An 18,945-nucleotide genomic window follows, 5' to 3' on the forward strand; every position below is an offset into this window, starting at 1 on the left:
CTGTGTGCCTGCACCGACTCCCTCTGTGTGCCTGCACCCACTCCCCCTGTGTGCCTGCACCCACTCCCCCTGTGTGCCTGCACCCACTCCCCCTGTGTGCCTGCACCCAATCCCCCCTGTGTGCCTGCACCCAATCCCCCCTGTGTGCCTGCACCCACTCCCCTTGTGTGCCTGCACCCACTCCCCTTGTGTGCCTGCACCCACTCCCTCGGTGTGCCTGCACCCACTCCCCTTGTGTGCCTGCACCCACTCCCTCGGTGTGCCTGCACCCACTCCGTCGTTGTGCCTGCATCCACTCCGTCTTTGTGCCTGCACCCACTCCCTCTGTGTGCCTGCACCCACTCCCTCTGTGTGCCTGCATCCACTCCCTCTGTGTGCCTGTATCCACTCCCTCTGTGTGCCTGCATCCACTCCCTCTGTGTGCCTGCACCCACTCCCTCTGTGTGCCTGCACCCACTCCCTCTGTGTGCCTGCACCCACTGGCTCTGCGTGCCTGCACCCACTGGCTCTGCGTGCCTGCACCCACTCCCCCTGTGTGCCTGCACCCACTCCCCCTGTGTGCCTGCACCGACTCCCTCTGTGTGCCTGTACCCACTCCCCCTGTGTGCCTGCACCGACTCCCTCTGTGTGCCTGCACCCACCCTCTCTATGTGCCTGCACCCACTCCCTCTGTGTGCCTGCACCCACTCCCTCTGTGTGCCTGCACCCACTCCCTCTGTGTGCCTGCACCCAATCCCCTCTGTGTGCCTGTACCCACCTCGTCTGTTCCTGCACCCACTCCCTATGTGTGCATGCATCCATTCCCTCACTCCCTCTGTGTGCCTGCAGCCACTCCCTCTGTGTGCCTGCAGCCACTCCCTCCGTGTGCCTGCAGCCACTCCCTCTGTGTGCCTGCAGCCACTCCCTCTGTGTGCCTGCAGCCACTCCCTCTGCGCCTGCAACCACTCCCTCTGTGTGCCTGTACCCGGTCCCTCTGTGTGCCTGTACCCGGTCCCTCTGTGTGTCTGCACCCACTCCCTCTGTGTGCCTGTACCCATTCCCTTTGTGGCCGTATCCACTCCCTCTGTGTGCCTGTACCAACTCCCTTTGTGCCTGCACCCAGTCCCTCTCTGTGCCTGCACCCAATCCCTCTGTGTGCCTGTACCCACCTCGTCTGTTCATGCACCCACTCCCTCTGTGTGCCTGCACCCACTCCTTCCGTGTCTGCACCCACTCCTTCCGTGTTTGCACCCACCCCTTCCGTGTCTGCACCCACTCCCTCCGTGCCAGCACCCACTCCCTCTGTGCCAGCACCCACTCCCTCCGTGTCTGCACCCACTCCCTCTGTGCCAGCACCCACTTCCTCTGTGCCTGCACACCACTCCCTCTGTGCCAGCACCCACTCCCTCTGTGCCTGCACACCACTCCCTCTGTGCCTGTATCCACTCCCCCTGTTTGCCAGCACCCACTCCCTCTGTGCCTGCACCCACTCCCTCTGTGTGTCTGCACCAAGTCCTTCTGTGTGCCTGTACCCACTCCCTCTGTGCCTGTATCCACTCCCCCTGTTTGCCAGCACCCACTCCCTCTGTGCCTGCACCCACTCCCTCTGTGAGTCTGCACCAAGTCCTTCTGTGTGCCTGCACTCAATCCCTCTGTGTGCATGTACCCACTCCCTCTGTGCCTGCGTCCACTCCCTCTTTGTGCATGTACCCACTCCCACTGTGCCTGTACCCACTCCCTCTGTGCCTGCACCCACTCCCTCTGTGTGCCTGCGCCCACTCCCTCTGTGCGCCTGTGCCCACTCCCTCTGTGTGCCTGCGCCCACTCCCCCTGTGTGCCTGCGCCCACTCCCTCTGTGTGCCTGCGCCCACTCCCTCTGTTTGCCTGCACCCACCCCCTCTGTGTGTCTGCACCCACCTCGTCTGTTCCTGCACTCACTCCCGCCGTGCCTGCACCCACTGCCTCTGTGTGCCTGTACCCACTCCCTCTGTGTGCCTCTCTGTGTGCCTGTACCCACTCCCTCTGTGTGCCTGTACCCACTCCCTCTGTGTGCCTGTACCCGATCCCTTTGTGGCCATATCCACTCCCTCTGTGTGCCTGTACCCACTCACTCTGTGCCTGCACCCACTCACTCTGTGCCTGCACCCACTCCCCTGTGTGCCTGTACCAACTCCCTTTGTGCCTGCACCCACTCCCCTGTGTGCCTGTACCAACTCCCTTTGTGCCTGCACCCAGTCCCTCTCTGTGCCTGCACCCAGTCCCTCTCTGTGCCTGCACCCAGTCCCTCTCTGTGCCTGCACCCAATCCCTCTCTGTGCCTGCACCCACCTCGTCTGTTCCTGCACCCACTCCCTCTGTGTGCCTGCACCCACTCCTTTTGTGCCTGCACCCACCTCCTATGTGTCTGCACCCACTCCTTCCGTGTTTGCACCCACTCCTTCCGTGTTTGCACCCACTCCCTCCGTGTCTGCACCCACTCCTTCCGTGTTTGCACCCACTCCCTCCGTGTCTGCACCCACTCCCTCTGTGCCTGCACCCACTCCCTCTGTGCCTGCACCCACTCCCTCTGTGCCTGCACCCACTCCCTCCGTGCCTGCACCCACTCTCTCCGTGTCTGCACCCACTCCCTCTGTGCCAGCACCCAACTCCCTCCGTGCCTGCACCCACTCCCTCTGTGCCTGCACCCACTCCCTCCGTGCCTGCACCCACTCCCTCTGTGCCAGCACCCACTTCCTCTGTGTGTCTGCACCAAGTCCTTCTGTGTGCCTGTACCCACTCCCTCCGTGTCTGCACCCACTCCCTCCGTGTCTGCACCCACTCCCTCCGTGTCTGCACCCACTCCCTCCGTGCCTGCACCCACTCCCTCCGTGCCTGCACCCACTCTCTCCGTGTCTGCACCCACTCCCTCTGTGCCAGCACCCACTTCCTCTGTGCCAGCACCCACTCCCTCAGTGCCTGCACACCACACCCTCTGTGCCTGCACCCACTCCCTCTGTGCCTGTATCCACTCCCCCTGTTTGCCAGCACCCACTCCCTCTGTGCCTGCACCCACTCCCTCTGTGTGTCTGCACCAAGTCCTTCTGTGTGCCTGTACCCACTCCCTCTGTGCCTGCGTCCACTCCCTCTTTGTGCCTGTACCCACTCCCACTGTGCCTGCACCCACTCCCTCTGTGCCTGTATCCACTCCCCCTGTTTGCCAGCACCCACTCCCTCTGTTCCTGCACCCACTCCCTCTGTGTGCCTGCACCCACTCCCTCTGTGTGCCTGCACCCAATCCCTCTGTGCCTGTACCCAATCCCTCTGTGCCTGTACCCACTCCCTCTGTGCCTGTACCCATTCCCTCTGTGGCTGCACCCACTCCCTCTGTGTACCTGCACTCACTCCCTCTGTGTGCCTGCACCCAATCCCTCTGTGCCTGTACCCACTCCCTCTGTGCCTGTACCCACTCCCTCTGTACCTGTACCCACTCCCTCTGTACCTGTACCCACTCCCTCTTTGTGCCTGTACCCACTCCCTCTTTGTGCCTGTACCCACTCCCTCTGTGTGCCTGTACCCACTCCCTCTGTGCCTGCACCCACTCCCTCTGTGTGCCTGCACCAACTCCCTCTGTGTGCCTGCACCCACTCCTTCTGTGCCCGTACCCACTCCCCCTGTGTGCCTGCACCCACTCCCCCTGTGTGCCTGCACCCACTCCCTCTGTGTGCCTGCACCCACTCCCTCTGTGTGCCTGTACCCACTCCCTCTGTGTGCCTGCACCCACTCCCCCTGTGTGCCTGCACCCACTCCCTCTGTGTGCCTGCACCCACTCCCTCTGTGTGCCTGCACCCACTCCCTCTGTGTGCCTGCACCCACTCCCTCTGTGTGTCTGTACCCACTCCCACTGTGTCTGTACCCACTCCCTCTGTGCCTGTACCCACTCCCTCTGTACCTGTACCCACTCCCTCTGTACCTGTACCCACTCCCTCCGTGTCTACACCCACTCCCTCCGTGTCTGCACCCACTCCCTCCGTGCCTGCACCCACTCCCTCCGCGCCTGCACCCACTCCCTCCGCGCCTGCACCCACTCCCTCTGTGCCAGCACCCACTCCCTCTGTGCCAGCACCCACTCCCTCTGTGCCTGCACACCACTCCCTCTGTGCCTGCACACCACTCCCTCAGTGCCTGCACACCACGCCCTCTGTGCCTGCACGCACTCCCTCTGTGCCTGTATCCACTCCCCCTGTTTGCCAGCACCCACTCCCTCTGTGCCTGCACCCACTCCCTCTGTGTGCCTGCACCCACTCCCTCTGTGTGCCTGCACCCACTCCCTCTGTGCCTGTACCCAATCCCTCTGTGCCTGTACCCAATCCCTCTGTGCCTGTACCCACTCCCTCTGTGCCTGTACCCATTCCCTCTATGGCTGCACCCACTCCCTCTGTGTACCTGCACCCACTCCCTCTGTGTGCCTGCACCCACTCCCTCTGTGTGCCTGCGCCCACTCCCTGTGTGCCTGCGCCCACTCCCTCTGTGTGCCTGTACCCACTCCCTCTGTGCCTGCACCCACTCCCTCTGTGTGCCTGCACCCACTCCCTCTGTGCCTGTACCCACTCCCTCTGTGCCTCCTCTGCGTGCCTGCACCCACTCCCTCTGGGACGACACCCACTCCCTCTGCGTGCCTGCACCCACTCCCTCTGGGACGACACCCACTCCCTCTGCGTGCCTGCACCCACTCCCTCTGGGACGACACCCACTCCCTCTGCGTGCCTGCACCCACTCCCTCTGGGACGACACCCACTCCCTCTGCGTGCCTGCACCCACTCCCTCTGGGACGACACCCACTCCCTCTGCGTGCCTGCACCCACTCCCTCTGGGACGACACCCACTCCCTCTGCGTGCCTGCACCCACTCCCTCTGGGACGACACCCACTCCCTCTGCGTGCCTGCACCCACTCCCTCTGGGACGACACCCACTCCCTCTGCGTGCCTGCACCCACTCCCTCTGGGACGACACCCACTCCCTCTGCGTGCCTGCACCCACTCCCTCTGGGACGACACCCACTCCCTCTGCGTGCCTGCACCCACTCCCTCTGGGACGACACCCACTCCCTCTGCGTGCCTGCACCCACTCCCTCTGGGACGACACCCACTCCCTCTGCGTGCCTGCACCCACTCCCTCTGGGACGACACCCACTCCCTCTGCGTGCCTGCACCCACTCCCTCTGGGACGACACCCACTCCCTCTGCGTGCCTGCACCCACTCCCTCTGGGACGACACCCACTCCCTCTGCGTGCCTGCACCCACTCCCTCTGGGACGACACCCACTCCCTCTGCGTGCCTGCACCCACTCCCTCTGGGACGACACCCACTCCCTCTGCGTGCCTGCACCCACTCCCTCTGGGACGACACCCACTCCCTCTGCGTGCCTGCACCCACTCCCTCTGGGACGACACCCACTCCCTCTGCGTGCCTGCACCCACTCCCTCTGGGACGACACCCACTCCCTCTGCGTGCCTGCACCCACTCCCTCTGGGACGACACCCACTCCCTCTGCGTGCCTGCACCCACTCCCTCTGGGACGACACCCACTCCCTCTGCGTGCCTGCACCCACTCCCTCTGGGACGACACCCACTCCCTCTGCGTGCCTGCACCCACTCCCTCTGGGACGACACCCACTCCCTCTGCGTGCCTGCACCCACTCCCTCTGGGACGACACCCACTCCCTCTGCGTGCCTGCACCCACTCCCTCTGGGACGACACCCACTCCCTCTGCGTGCCTGCACCCACTCCCTCTGGGACGACACCCACTCCCTCTGCGTGCCTGCACCCACTCCCTCTGGGACGACACCCACTCCCTCTGCGTGCCTGCACCCACTCCCTCTGGGACGACACCCACTCCCTCTGCGTGCCTGCACCCACTCCCTCTGGGACGACACCCACTCCCTCTGCGTGCCTGCACCCACTCCCTCTGGGACGACACCCACTCCCTCTGCGTGCCTGCACCCACTCCCTCTGGGACGACACCCACTCCCTCTGCGTGCCTGCACCCACTCCCTCTGGGACGACACCCACTCCCTCTGCGTGCCTGCACCCACTCCCTCTGGGACGACACCCACTCCCTCTGCGTGCCTGCACCCACTCCCTCTGGGACGACACCCACTCCCTCTGCGTGCCTGCACCCACTCCCTCTGGGACGACACCCACTCCCTCTGCGTGCCTGCACCCACTCCCTCTGGGACGACACCCACTCCCTCTGCGTGCCTGCACCCACTCCCTCTGGGACGACACCCACTCCCTCTGCGTGCCTGCACCCACTCCCTCTGGGACGACACCCACTCCCTCTGCGTGCCTGCACCCACTCCCTCTGGGACGACACCCACTCCCTCTGCGTGCCTGCACCCACTCCCTCTGGGACGACACCCACTCCCTCTGCGTGCCTGCACCCACTCCCTCTGGGACGACACCCACTCCCTCTGCGTGCCTGCACCCACTCCCTCTGGGACGACACCCACTCCCTCTGCGTGCCTGCACCCACTCCCTCTGGGACGACACCCACTCCCTCTGCGTGCCTGCACCCACTCCCTCTGGGACGACACCCACTCCCTCTGCGTGCCTGCACCCACTCCCTCTGGGACGACACCCACTCCCTCTGCGTGCCTGCACCCACTCCCTCTGGGACGACACCCACTCCCTCTGCGTGCCTGCACCCACTCCCTCTGGGACGACACCCACTCCCTCTGCGTGCCTGCACCCACTCCCTCTGGGACGACACCCACTCCCTCTGCGTGCCTGCACCCACTCCCTCTGGGACGACACCCACTCCCTCTGCGTGCCTGCACCCACTCCCTCTGGGACGACACCCACTCCCTCTGCGTGCCTGCACCCACTCCCTCTGGGACGACACCCACTCCCTCTGCGTGCCTGCACCCACTCCCTCTGGGACGACACCCACTCCCTCTGCGTGCCTGCACCCACTCCCTCTGGGACGACACCCACTCCCTCTGCGTGCCTGCACCCACTCCCTCTGGGACGACACCCACTCCCTCTGCGTGCCTGCACCCACTCCCTCTGGGACGACACCCACTCCCTCTGCGTGCCTGCACCCACTCCCTCTGGGACGACACCCACTCCCTCTGCGTGCCTGCACCCACTCCCTCTGGGACGACACCCACTCCCTCTGCGTGCCTGCACCCACTCCCTCTGGGACGACACCCACTCCCTCTGCGTGCCTGCACCCACTCCCTCTGGGACGACACCCACTCCCTCTGCGTGCCTGCACCCACTCCCTCTGGGACGACACCCACTCCCTCTGCGTGCCTGCACCCACTCCCTCTGGGACGACACCCACTCCCTCTGCGTGCCTGCACCCACTCCCTCTGGGACGACACCCACTCCCTCTGCGTGCCTGCACCCACTCCCTCTGGGACGACACCCACTCCCTCTGCGTGCCTGCACCCACTCCCTCTGGGACGACACCCACTCCCTCTGCGTGCCTGCACCCACTCCCTCTGGGACGACACCCACTCCCTCTGCGTGCCTGCACCCACTCCCTCTGGGACGACACCCACTCCCTCTGCGTGCCTGCACCCACTCCCTCTGGGACGACACCCACTCCCTCTGCGTGCCTGCACCCACTCCCTCTGGGACGACACCCACTCCCTCTGCGTGCCTGCACCCACTCCCTCTGGGACGACACCCACTCCCTCTGCGTGCCTGCACCCACTCCCTCTGGGACGACACCCACTCCCTCTGCGTGCCTGCACCCACTCCCTCTGGGACGACACCCACTCCCTCTGCGTGCCTGCACCCACTCCCTCTGGGACGACACCCACTCCCTCTGCGTGCCTGCACCCACTCCCTCTGGGACGACACCCACTCCCTCTGCGTGCCTGCACCCACTCCCTCTGGGACGACACCCACTCCCTCTGCGTGCCTGCACCCACTCCCTCTGGGACGACACCCACTCCCTCTGCGTGCCTGCACCCACTCCCTCTGGGACGACACCCACTCCCTCTGCGTGCCTGCACCCACTCCCTCTGGGACGACACCCACTCCCTCTGCGTGCCTGCACCCACTCCCTCTGGGACGACACCCACTCCCTCTGCGTGCCTGCACCCACTCCCTCTGGGACGACACCCACTCCCTCTGCGTGCCTGCACCCACTCCCTCTGGGACGACACCCACTCCCTCTGCGTGCCTGCACCCACTCCCTCTGGGACGACACCCACTCCCTCTGCGTGCCTGCACCCACTCCCTCTGGGACGACACCCACTCCCTCTGCGTGCCTGCACCCACTCCCTCTGGGACGACACCCACTCCCTCTGCGTGCCTGCACCCACTCCCTCTGGGACGACACCCACTCCCTCTGCGTGCCTGCACCCACTCCCTCTGGGACGACACCCACTCCCTCTGCGTGCCTGCACCCACTCCCTCTGGGACGACACCCACTCCCTCTGCGTGCCTGCACCCACTCCCTCTGGGACGACACCCACTCCCTCTGCGTGCCTGCACCCACTCCCTCTGGGACGACACCCACTCCCTCTGCGTGCCTGCACCCACTCCCTCTGGGACGACACCCACTCCCTCTGCGTGCCTGCACCCACTCCCTCTGGGACGACACCCACTCCCTCTGCGTGCCTGCACCCACTCCCTCTGGGACGACACCCACTCCCTCTGCGTGCCTGCACCCACTCCCTCTGGGACGACACCCACTCCCTCTGCGTGCCTGCACCCACTCCCTCTGGGACGACACCCACTCCCTCTGCGTGCCTGCACCCACTCCCTCTGGGACGACACCCACTCCCTCTGCGTGCCTGCACCCACTCCCTCTGGGACGACACCCACTCCCTCTGCGTGCCTGCACCCACTCCCTCTGGGACGACACCCACTCCCTCTGCGTGCCTGCACCCACTCCCTCTGGGACGACACCCACTCCCTCTGCGTGCCTGCACCCACTCCCTCTGGGACGACACCCACTCCCTCTGCGTGCCTGCACCCACTCCCTCTGGGACGACACCCACTCCCTCTGCGTGCCTGCACCCACTCCCTCTGGGACGACACCCACTCCCTCTGCGTGCCTGCACCCACTCCCTCTGGGACGACACCCACTCCCTCTGCGTGCCTGCACCCACTCCCTCTGGGACGACACCCACTCCCTCTGCGTGCCTGCACCCACTCCCTCTGGGACGACACCCACTCCCTCTGCGTGCCTGCACCCACTCCCTCTGGGACGACACCCACTCCCTCTGCGTGCCTGCACCCACTCCCTCTGGGACGACACCCACTCCCTCTGCGTGCCTGCACCCACTCCCTCTGGGACGACACCCACTCCCTCTGTGCCTGCACCCACTCCCTCTGCGCGCCTGTACCCACCTCGTCTGTGCCTGCACCCACCTCATCTGTGCCTGTACCCACTCCCTCTGTGAGCCTGCACCCACTCCCTCTGGGACGACACCCACTCCCTCTGTGCCTGCACCTCTTTGGAATTATGTAAAATATCTGCTTCATAAGTTATAATGTGTTTTTCTGTCACAAATAAACTAATCCACAAAATTAATTAATCCCTGATGAACAATTGAATATCAAACTATTAACATTGACATGACCAATTCCATTGGTGGAATTTGCTTAAAAAAAATCAGCTCAACTGATCGGGAGAAGATTTCTGTTAGCCACAGAAGAATTGTCTCGAGATCAGTAATTGTTTGCAATTGTGCAGCTTTGAGCTTTGGGGCAATTTTGATTGAACTGATAATTACTAATGTTGTAGAATTACCACATGGTGTCTCAATGGATGGAATTCCCTCCCAATCACACACTCACTGCACGTACCTCATTGTCTGCTTCTGGAAATTGGTCTTCCACTCTTTTATGTAGCTGTTTGAAGGCTACTCTCATAACCGAAGGGCACTGCTCCACTGAGCCCACAATGGCATCCATCACATCAGTCAGGTAAGATTTTAGAAGCTCCTGGCTACATTCCCGTACTCCAGCTTCTGAAAGACTGCCTTTAAATGAGATCCTCCTTTGGAGCATTATAAGAAACATTAGTCAGTGCTGATACTTTTCTTCTTCATACACTTTTACTCACAGCTTCAAGGAAATATAAATTTAATTGGAACAATGTATTTTGCAAATTTAAATTTATTGCACTCATTAAAGGTATTTAGACCAATAATTCTTTTCTGATACTACTTAAGCATAAACTAGAAGAAAAAACATTTTCTAAGTCTTTAAAATGTTATTAGCCTTCATTACTGTTAATAGTTTTAAAATAGTGAATTGGTATCCCAGCTCACTGCACGTATCGTGCTCGGAAATGGGGTGAGATGTTCCCATAGAAACATGGCAAAGCACAGAAATAGAGTATAAGAAAGATCAAATACTGAGGTCCTGTGCTCAGGCTGGTTTGTATAGGAATGCAACCACAAACAACATCACAGGGAATAGGCAAAACTGTAGGGAGAGTCAATCTAGGCCTCTCCCTCAACATCAGTATCCAGTCTCATCAAGGCAAGATCTAACCACTAATTGTCCATAAACTCCAGGGTGGAGGTGGTACATTGCATATTTACTCCAAAACATGGGCTAATAGAGGAAAGAAGAGGAGTGAGTTGAGTTTACTGTTAATTGAATAGCAGAAGAAATGACACTGTGATCATTCATTACTGAACCCCTAACTGTGACAATAAACTTCAGTGAAGATAATAAATAGCCAGTCTATGCTGATTGTTGAGAACTAAGTTGTATGGCAATGACATTGAGAAAACTACAAATTAATTCAGAATGTGGGTAGGAAGGAATCATAGATACTGTTTATCACTGAAAAAATATAAGTAGTGATAGATCAGCTGTAAAATTGGGAATAATACGCTGTATGCAATTAAATGAAGATGTGCTAAGAAATTGATGGAACTGTAAACAGTAACTATACAGAGTAAATATTGATTTTGTGTGGCAGTAATTTAAATGTTTGCAAAATCGTTATTTGTCAGATGTCAGACTATTTGCAAGATACATAAATGGACAATTCCCGAGGTGCCAGCAATTCTTTGCTACCTTATTCAAACATAAGAGCATGTGAATTAGAAGCAGGAGTAAGCCATTTGGCTTCTCCAGCCTACTCTGCCATTCAATAAGATTATGGCTGATCAGTTTCACTTACCAGTTCAGCCCCAGTGACCTTTGACTCCTTTGTTAGCCAAGAATCTATTGTAACGACCATGGGGATGCCAAGCCCAACCAAATCAACCCCACTATCACTGGATTTGCAACACAGTGATCCAAGTCAGTCCATTACTCTCAAAATTGCTCAACTGTTCCAGCCCAATCTTTACAAATAACAGATCTTATGTTGCTGGAACAGCGCAGCAGGTCAAGCAGCATCCAAGGAACAGGAGAATCGCCGTTTCGGGCATAAGCCTTTATGCCCGAAACGTCGATTCTCCTGTTCCCTGGATGCTGCCTGACCTGCTGCGCTTTTCCAGCAACACATTTTCAGCTCTGATCTCCAGCATCTGCTGTCCTCACTTTCTCCTCAAATAACAGATCTTGGGCACTAAGTTTATAACTTAAACAAAAATTGCCAATTTATCATTAATAATGTAATTTAAGAATGCAGATGAACAACCAAGTAATCTATTAATGTTTATCTATGATTGAAGCCCCCTTCTTCCTTGAATATAAACCCCCATTCACAGACAAACAGACAGTCACAGGGATAATTTAAAAAAACAAAATAAAAGAATCATAATTTGCCAGTTTGATAACTGTTTCAAGAATGAATTCCATGCCTTCATAAAATCCTTTGATAATGGGTTGTATTACAGGCATATAGGCCTGCATATCTTGTTTGATTCTTAAGTCACCAGTCAATGCAAACAGTTTCTGTAGACCTCTGGAGACCTTTTACTTATTTCTTACAGACTGTGTTTCTGCTCTCAGAATTTTCCACAAGGCAATAACTAGAGGCACCAAAACAAAAAACAACTTCCCAGTTCAGCAGCTTTGAAGGCAAAACCACCTCCTCCCCAAAAACACAGCAAGCTCACTCTTTGTTTTTTTTCTTTCTTTTTCAATGTTCTCTGTGATTGACTGTCCTCCCTTGATTGACTGATTCAACATTCAATCCCATGCTGATGTTGAGCATCACAACACCACAGTTCCAAAACATCTACAGCATCCTTCGAGCAGTAATTAACCTTCATTACCTTTCCAGGCCAGTTCCCAACAGCAAACATCAGTCTTTTGTTCCCTTTTTAAAACAAGCTGATGTTCAAAGTTCAATTCTCAACTGTAACTCACCGTTCCAAACCAAAAATGAGAAATGTAAAATAAAAACAATGGTGGTTTCGACACTACCAACATATAAATCTATAGATGGGATGGTCAGATGGACTGAAAGGTGTGAAATGAAATTTAATCTCGAAAAATGTGAGGTAATTCATTTTGGGAGGACTAACTAGACAAAAGAGTATACTTTGAAAGTAGAGTTGAGGATTATCAGATCAGCCATGAGCACATTGAATGGTACAGCAGATCTGATGGGTTGAATGGCCATTTGATACTATGTCTATGGTCTTTTCAATGAAGGTGGAGCTGGGTATCATGGTGTACACGTAGAATTTGACACAGCGATTTCAGATTATGTCTGAGATAGGCAACTTGTGGATGAAAAATAATGGAGGATCATGGATGAACGTTTCCCTCGTAGCTTTTAGTTTATGTCAGTTAATCCTGCACAGTCTAGAAAATGAGCATGGTCCTTTCAGGTCACTGTTCACACCTTTTTGTTGCCCTTCATGATTCCTGTCTCCTACTGTTATGCTTCTTCCTTTTGTCTCATTTCTTCCTCTGGGTTCCACTTAATGGAGACAAGGTTCAAATTCTCTAAAAGTAACAGGGGAAACCTGCCACTCCTGAAGTGGACCTATCACTGATGACCAGAATGTCCACATGGTTAAAGAGTTTGGCCCTCTTGATGTTCAAGTTGAGAGACTGTATTATACATATTGGGCCCAGAGTTCCACTGCTGAAACAACAGATAGATTGAGTGCTGTTCTGCCCAGTTTTACCTAGGATTAAAGACAAAGAGTTCCAGAATTTGCAGGAGTTCCAGAATTCCAGAAAGTAACTTAGCACCTACAAAGAGTCAGTTGGGTTGACAGGGACAAGATGGGCCAAATGGCCCATTTCTGCGATGTGCCATTCTACAGCTTATGGCTCTAAATGAAAAACTTAAAACTAGTTTGGTGTGGACAGGGGGTGCATGAATGCTCTTCTGAGATCCACAATTAGGCTACTGCCATCCTTGAGGCCACTGTCAATCATTCCATTCTTCTGCCCTTCAATTCCTGCCCCAAGCTTGGAACTGGCCAGGATGGTGGCCCCTAATATTGCTTAGCTCAGCAGTTGTTGCCATGGTAGCAAGACCCTGGCCTTCCCTTGGCACCATCTGTTCAGGCACATAAATGGTTAAAATCGAGTCCCTCAAATTGCCAGTTCTCTTCACAGATACAGATAATTAAGGTCCTTTAGCTTCCTTTCTTTCGTTTTGGATTTTTAGCATCTATCATCATATTTGCTTCCTATTTTTACTCTGTACTTTAAAAATTGATATTTCATCCATATACAACATAAGCGGTGATATGCATATCAAATTCGTGAGAAGGTCAGGGGAAGTCTACACTTAAAATCAAAATATTAAACAACTATTCAGCATTCGAAGATATATTTCAAATCCAAACAATCAAATTGGAATGGTGCAGGTGTTTAAACTGCATCACTGTGGAAAAGAGAAACTTGAATTTACGTCAAATTCAATATTAGCATGTAACTTAGCAACTGCGAAGAGTTAGTTGTACATAGTTAAATGATTACCTACTGAACAGTTTTATTAGCTGCACCCAAAAAATTCTATTCTTAGAGTAATTAACTCGTAACATGTTATGTCTTCTAAGGAAGACCTTTGTTTGAATAAAATGCACTTTTTAAAAATGTATCCTTAAGTCAGACATTGAGACCACTGCAATTCGTAACTCGACAAAACATTGGTAAAAATGTGCGTCATGAGTTATTTATGTTGATTATTAAGTTCATGTGGAAGTAATAGGCTTAACTACAGGATATTTGTGAAGCTGCACAGTTAAATGTCATTTACCCAGCTTCACAAGACAAATACATTTTGTGGCGACAGGAGTTTACAAAGATTTCTGTCACTAAAGTGCTCACCATTTAACATCAGTAACCTAGAAACTATTTTATTTTATCTCTGAATGACTTTGTGCATTTATATCTCATTTCAAATGTTTCAAAACATACTCAACAATGATTAATTTAATAGTGGAACAACCTAGATCCAACATGTATGTTTGTTGGGACATTGCTAAATTGGTCATTCCCACTTTCAAAATAGGCATTAGACAGCATATAAATGTAAATGAGAAACCAAACACTTGTTTCAGTTCCTCATCAAATATGATTGATGAGCAAAGTTTGGTCACTGGCAGGACTGGACTGGATATTGGGATTTTATATAGAAATATTGACTGACTAACAGATATCCCAATCTCGATTGGACACCATAACCAACATCTTCAAGAGAGGATGGGAAGGAGAGAATAGATTAAAGAAGTGAGTAAGGGACTGAGACTCATTATGGTGATCTTACTATGAAAATCAGGAGTGATAGATAATAGGCAAACAATTTTATTTCATCCACTTAATATTAACATTTAACTCAAAATTATTCCAGTGTGTTCTGAGATGAATGATTAATGGCTAAATACAGGTGATATTGAAAGATTAACAATGGATATGGGAATTGTTCTATAAGGGTGTAAATGCCTGAAGGGGTTAATGCTGAGGGGTGCCTTAAGCACCTCCTACTATGATAATGTCATATCAGCAGAGTGAGGGAACAGTTGAGATGCTGAAACAGTAAGACCTACCATCCAGCAAGCCACATCTTGTTCAAGACAAACGACTTGTTTGATTCCCAAGTTTTTGTCTCACATTCTACCTAACAGGCCCAATGGATCCCTAACACGAAAAAGAACAGTGACAGCAAATCCACCTCATGAGCAATAGTAGAGAAACCTCATGTAACATGATTAGCAGCAGTGAGGATTATTCTTACAGGAACTTGCTGCACCCTCCTAACATTACCAAGCTGATGCTGCAGCATTGTTTTTGCTGCCACGCTGCATTTCTTTTCACAAAGCTCATTCCAACCAGTGCCAATTGGCAATGTATTTCTAACTGGAAAACCTTCAACAATGCACATTCATTTTTCATGTCCACACAGCATTACATCTGTAGCTCACTTGGCTGAATAGCCACTTTGTGATGCAGAATAATGCCAACTCTGTGAGCTCAATTCCTGCAATCACTGAGGTTACAATGAAACACTTCCCTTCTCAACCTCTCCCCTCACCTGAGGCATGGTGACTCTCAGTCAAACCACCACCAGCTGTTTCTCTCTCACTCTCTCTCATGAGCAAACAGCCCTATGGTCCGGTAGAACTATGGCCACTTTACATTTATCTTCAATCTTGTATTCTTCGCTCTGTTCTATTACTCTCTGCACTTTGTATGGAATGATCTGTACTGCATGCAAAACTGCTGCTGCCAAGATGCAAACCGAGGAAATATTACTGAGGAATTTCTCCGGCTATGGCATTTACGCAGGCTGCAGTGCAATCTAACCCAGTAAAAGATATGTGTATCACCTCACCCCACCCTATTCTCTTTGACCTTTATGTCCACCTATGATCTGCCTTTGCTCATTGCTGTACTGGAGCTGCACACTACCTTTCTTTACCTGTTTTCATCATCATCTCTGGACTTGGGAGCATAAAACAGAGCAATTACAGAGAATTGGCAACCTATGTCTTATATATATATGACTTCTATTTCTTTAATGCATCTCGTTGTACCTCCCATTTCTTACACTGATATTCTTCATGCCATTTGACCTTCTCCCTTCTCATTTTAATGTTTTGGTATGTGGAGATATGTGCCAATATCTGATTAAATAGCAGAACAGAGGTGGGTGTGTGTGTGCTCATTCCTGTGCAGAAAAAAACAACCCTACCAAAACTGTTCTTTATTGATATCCTTCTTGTTAAGCAGCTGGGATGTTTTGCTATATGAAATCTACAATACAAAGATATGTTCTGTTGTTGTGTTTGCATGCATATGCCTGTTGTCTTTAATATTGTTCTGTTCCTTTCTCATCATCTGATAATCTTCCAGGTTTAACAAGAAACGTCAGCCCCTAAAATAATATTACTTGATGCAACTTTGCTCGCTGGGCTGGAAGATTCATTTTCAGACATGTTAGGACAAGCCAAACAGAGAGACACACGAGAATTCCTAGAAGCATGATATTCCAACCAGAACTCTATCAACAAACACATTGACTTAGACCCTACTTACCATTCTCTGAGAGAAAGAACAGGAAATGACATCACAATAGGAAATTACATCACCAACCTAAGGAAACCCAAACACATAAATAGAAGGCGGGTCACGAACACGAGTGCTTCATCAGAGGCTCACTGAGGATGTTACCTAGCATGGTGATGGAACATCTGAAAACGAATCTTCCAGAACTTTAACCTGAGTTACAAATCTTCTCAAAATTCACTAATATTATTTGACTTGCTTTCCATTGTTTCTGTTTGAGTCCCAAAATCTGTAGTTTCTTTTAGGGCAAACTAGTGTCTTCAAGTACTTTTAAAAAGTTAATGGCTTTGGAGATCAAATGCAGGAGTCAGGAGAAAGATAAGCAGGTAGGTCGCAAGATCACAGCTATATAATATTCGTACCTTGTTTTGTTAAGGTCAATTTTACAAGGGTCCAGTTCAATGTATTTCTTTTCATCAAAAATACGGTTAATGACTTGCCTCAGCACCTCATGTAAGTATGGCATTCCAACCAGCTGTAAGAAATGAGAACCATCATCCAAATCAGGCATGGCACGAAGATGTTGTAACATGTCGAAGAGAAATCTGCGGAAGGACCTCTCCCCATTATAGAAGAACCAAACGCAACATTATTTTCTTTGACTTGCTGTTCTAAAAAATGTTGTTTTTACAGTTTTCTTTCCCAATAGTTGCAGTGATTCCAGCCAGTTTGTCCTATCACTTAAAAACAGAAGCTACAGTTTTTGTTGTGATTTTCCCTTGCAAGATGGAGTGACCCAAGAATTATCTATAATCTTCACCATATACAGGTATGTACCAACTTACTCACTTCATTTTGCCGGCTATAAATCTCAGATTATTCTTTAGTTTTTCATGAGATACTGGCTTTACTAAGAAAGCCATCATTTATTGCCTGTGAACTGACTAGTTTGCTGGGCCATTTCAGTGGGCAGTTGAGTCAACCACATTGCTCTGTGTTTGGAGTCACACCTATAAATAACATTAGTAGATGAGATTTTAACAACAATTGATTAGTTTCATGGCCGCCATAACTGAGCATTATAATTCCAGGCTTACTATTGGAAGTTACATTCCACCAGCTGCTATTGTAGAATTTGAACTCATGGCCATACAGCATTAGTTTGCTCCTTTGGATTATCAGGCAGCTGAGATCACAGTGCCATCATCTCCTTGGTAACTACAAATGACTAAAATATTTAATTAAAATTAAGGTCAAGACGTGAAATATAATCCTTTTAGCCATATACTAGAATAAGAATATAAATAAATGAAATTAAAAATTGTGTGCTGATGACTCTTCATAAGGAATGTCTTAAATGTTGAAACAGAAAACTTCCTGCATCCAAATTTCAGTTTCCACACTCAGTATTAATATCTTGTTGTGCTTTAATCCACAAATCGGGATCAGTTGTAAGTTTCCAGGCAGGAACTTTAGTAATTCGTTACACTGTTCTACTTTTAGCTGTTTTGAACTAACATTTCAGAAATTATTGTTTCTCTCTTTTTAACCAGAACAGACAGCAATGACTCATGCTTTTAATTAAGTTTTACAGTGGGGGGGCTTTGAAGGCATCTTCTAAACCGATGAACAATTGACTTGCCAGAATTAATTTAAACGTATTAGGCAACATCTATATATACACCACTATAAAAATGCAAATCATTTCTCTCTCTCCCTCTATAGTAAATAGTCAGGAGAATTCATGGCCTGTTTCTCATCTATTTCCATTGTCACGCTTTCTTTCGCCACATGTCCTAGGGTGAGGCATGAACCTAAGTCTCTTAGATAAGAGGTAGGGGTGCTATTTAGCAAGCCACAAGACCTCTTGTTATTGTGATTATTATTATCATCTAACACTTTTCCCAAGAAGAAAACATCCTAATGCTATTCTCAGAGGCACAAGTAAAGTCATTAATTGACATGAAACTGTTAAGATATATTTAGATCTGTATAGTTCCGCTCCATTTAAATATTGTTATGCATATTGATGAATATATAATAATATGACTATAATCTAATGCTGCCATTAAAAATGTAACTCCCAAGTGAGCCAGTAACCTGGTTTCCTCACATGAAAGTGACAAAAAAGGACAAACTTTAGAGATGGTATTATGCCAGGGAGACCTAATATTACTGAGTGTTCCTTTACCACGCAATTAATCATTCCAAGGCCAAAACTTAGAGTTGTCTATACTGTTTGCATTTAGCATATTGTCACCATGTCCTGATCCAGTATGTAATTGGGGAACTCGACGGATTTGCTCAAGACAGATGGAGTTTAATTTGGATAAATGCGAGGTATTGCATGTTGGTAAGACAAACAAAGGAAGGACTTACAAAGTTAATGGCAGGGTCCTGAGGAGAGTTGTCTAACAGAAAAGACCCAGGGCTTTAGAACATAGAACATAGAACAGTACAGCACAGAACAGGCCCTTCAGCCCACGATGTTGTGCCGACCACTGATCCTCATGTATGCACCCTCAAATTTCTGTGACCATATGTATGTCCAGTAGACTCTTAAATGTCCCCAATGACCTTTC

The 18,945-nt window shown here is 51.9% G+C and overlaps 1 protein-coding gene across 2 annotated transcripts in view; it reads right to left on the reverse strand.

The window, feature by feature from the left end:
* The window catches only part of LOC122562636 (rasGAP-activating-like protein 1), a 270,514-nt gene that overhangs the window by 51,936 nt on the left and 199,633 nt on the right, over positions 1–18,945 (reverse strand). For both annotated transcript variants that reach the window (XM_043715652.1, XM_043715650.1), the window contains exons 13-14: positions 16,786–16,898; positions 9,788–9,980 (exon numbers count right to left, since the gene is read on the reverse strand). In XM_043715652.1, the coding sequence (XP_043571587.1) occupies positions 9,788–9,980; positions 16,786–16,898 (306 nt within the window). The remainder of the gene's footprint in view (positions 1–9,787; positions 9,981–16,785; positions 16,899–18,945) is intronic.

Source organism: Chiloscyllium plagiosum, chromosome 25, assembly GCF_004010195.1.
Source record: "Chiloscyllium plagiosum isolate BGI_BamShark_2017 chromosome 25, ASM401019v2, whole genome shotgun sequence".
NCBI lineage: Eukaryota > Metazoa > Chordata > Chondrichthyes > Orectolobiformes > Hemiscylliidae > Chiloscyllium > Chiloscyllium plagiosum.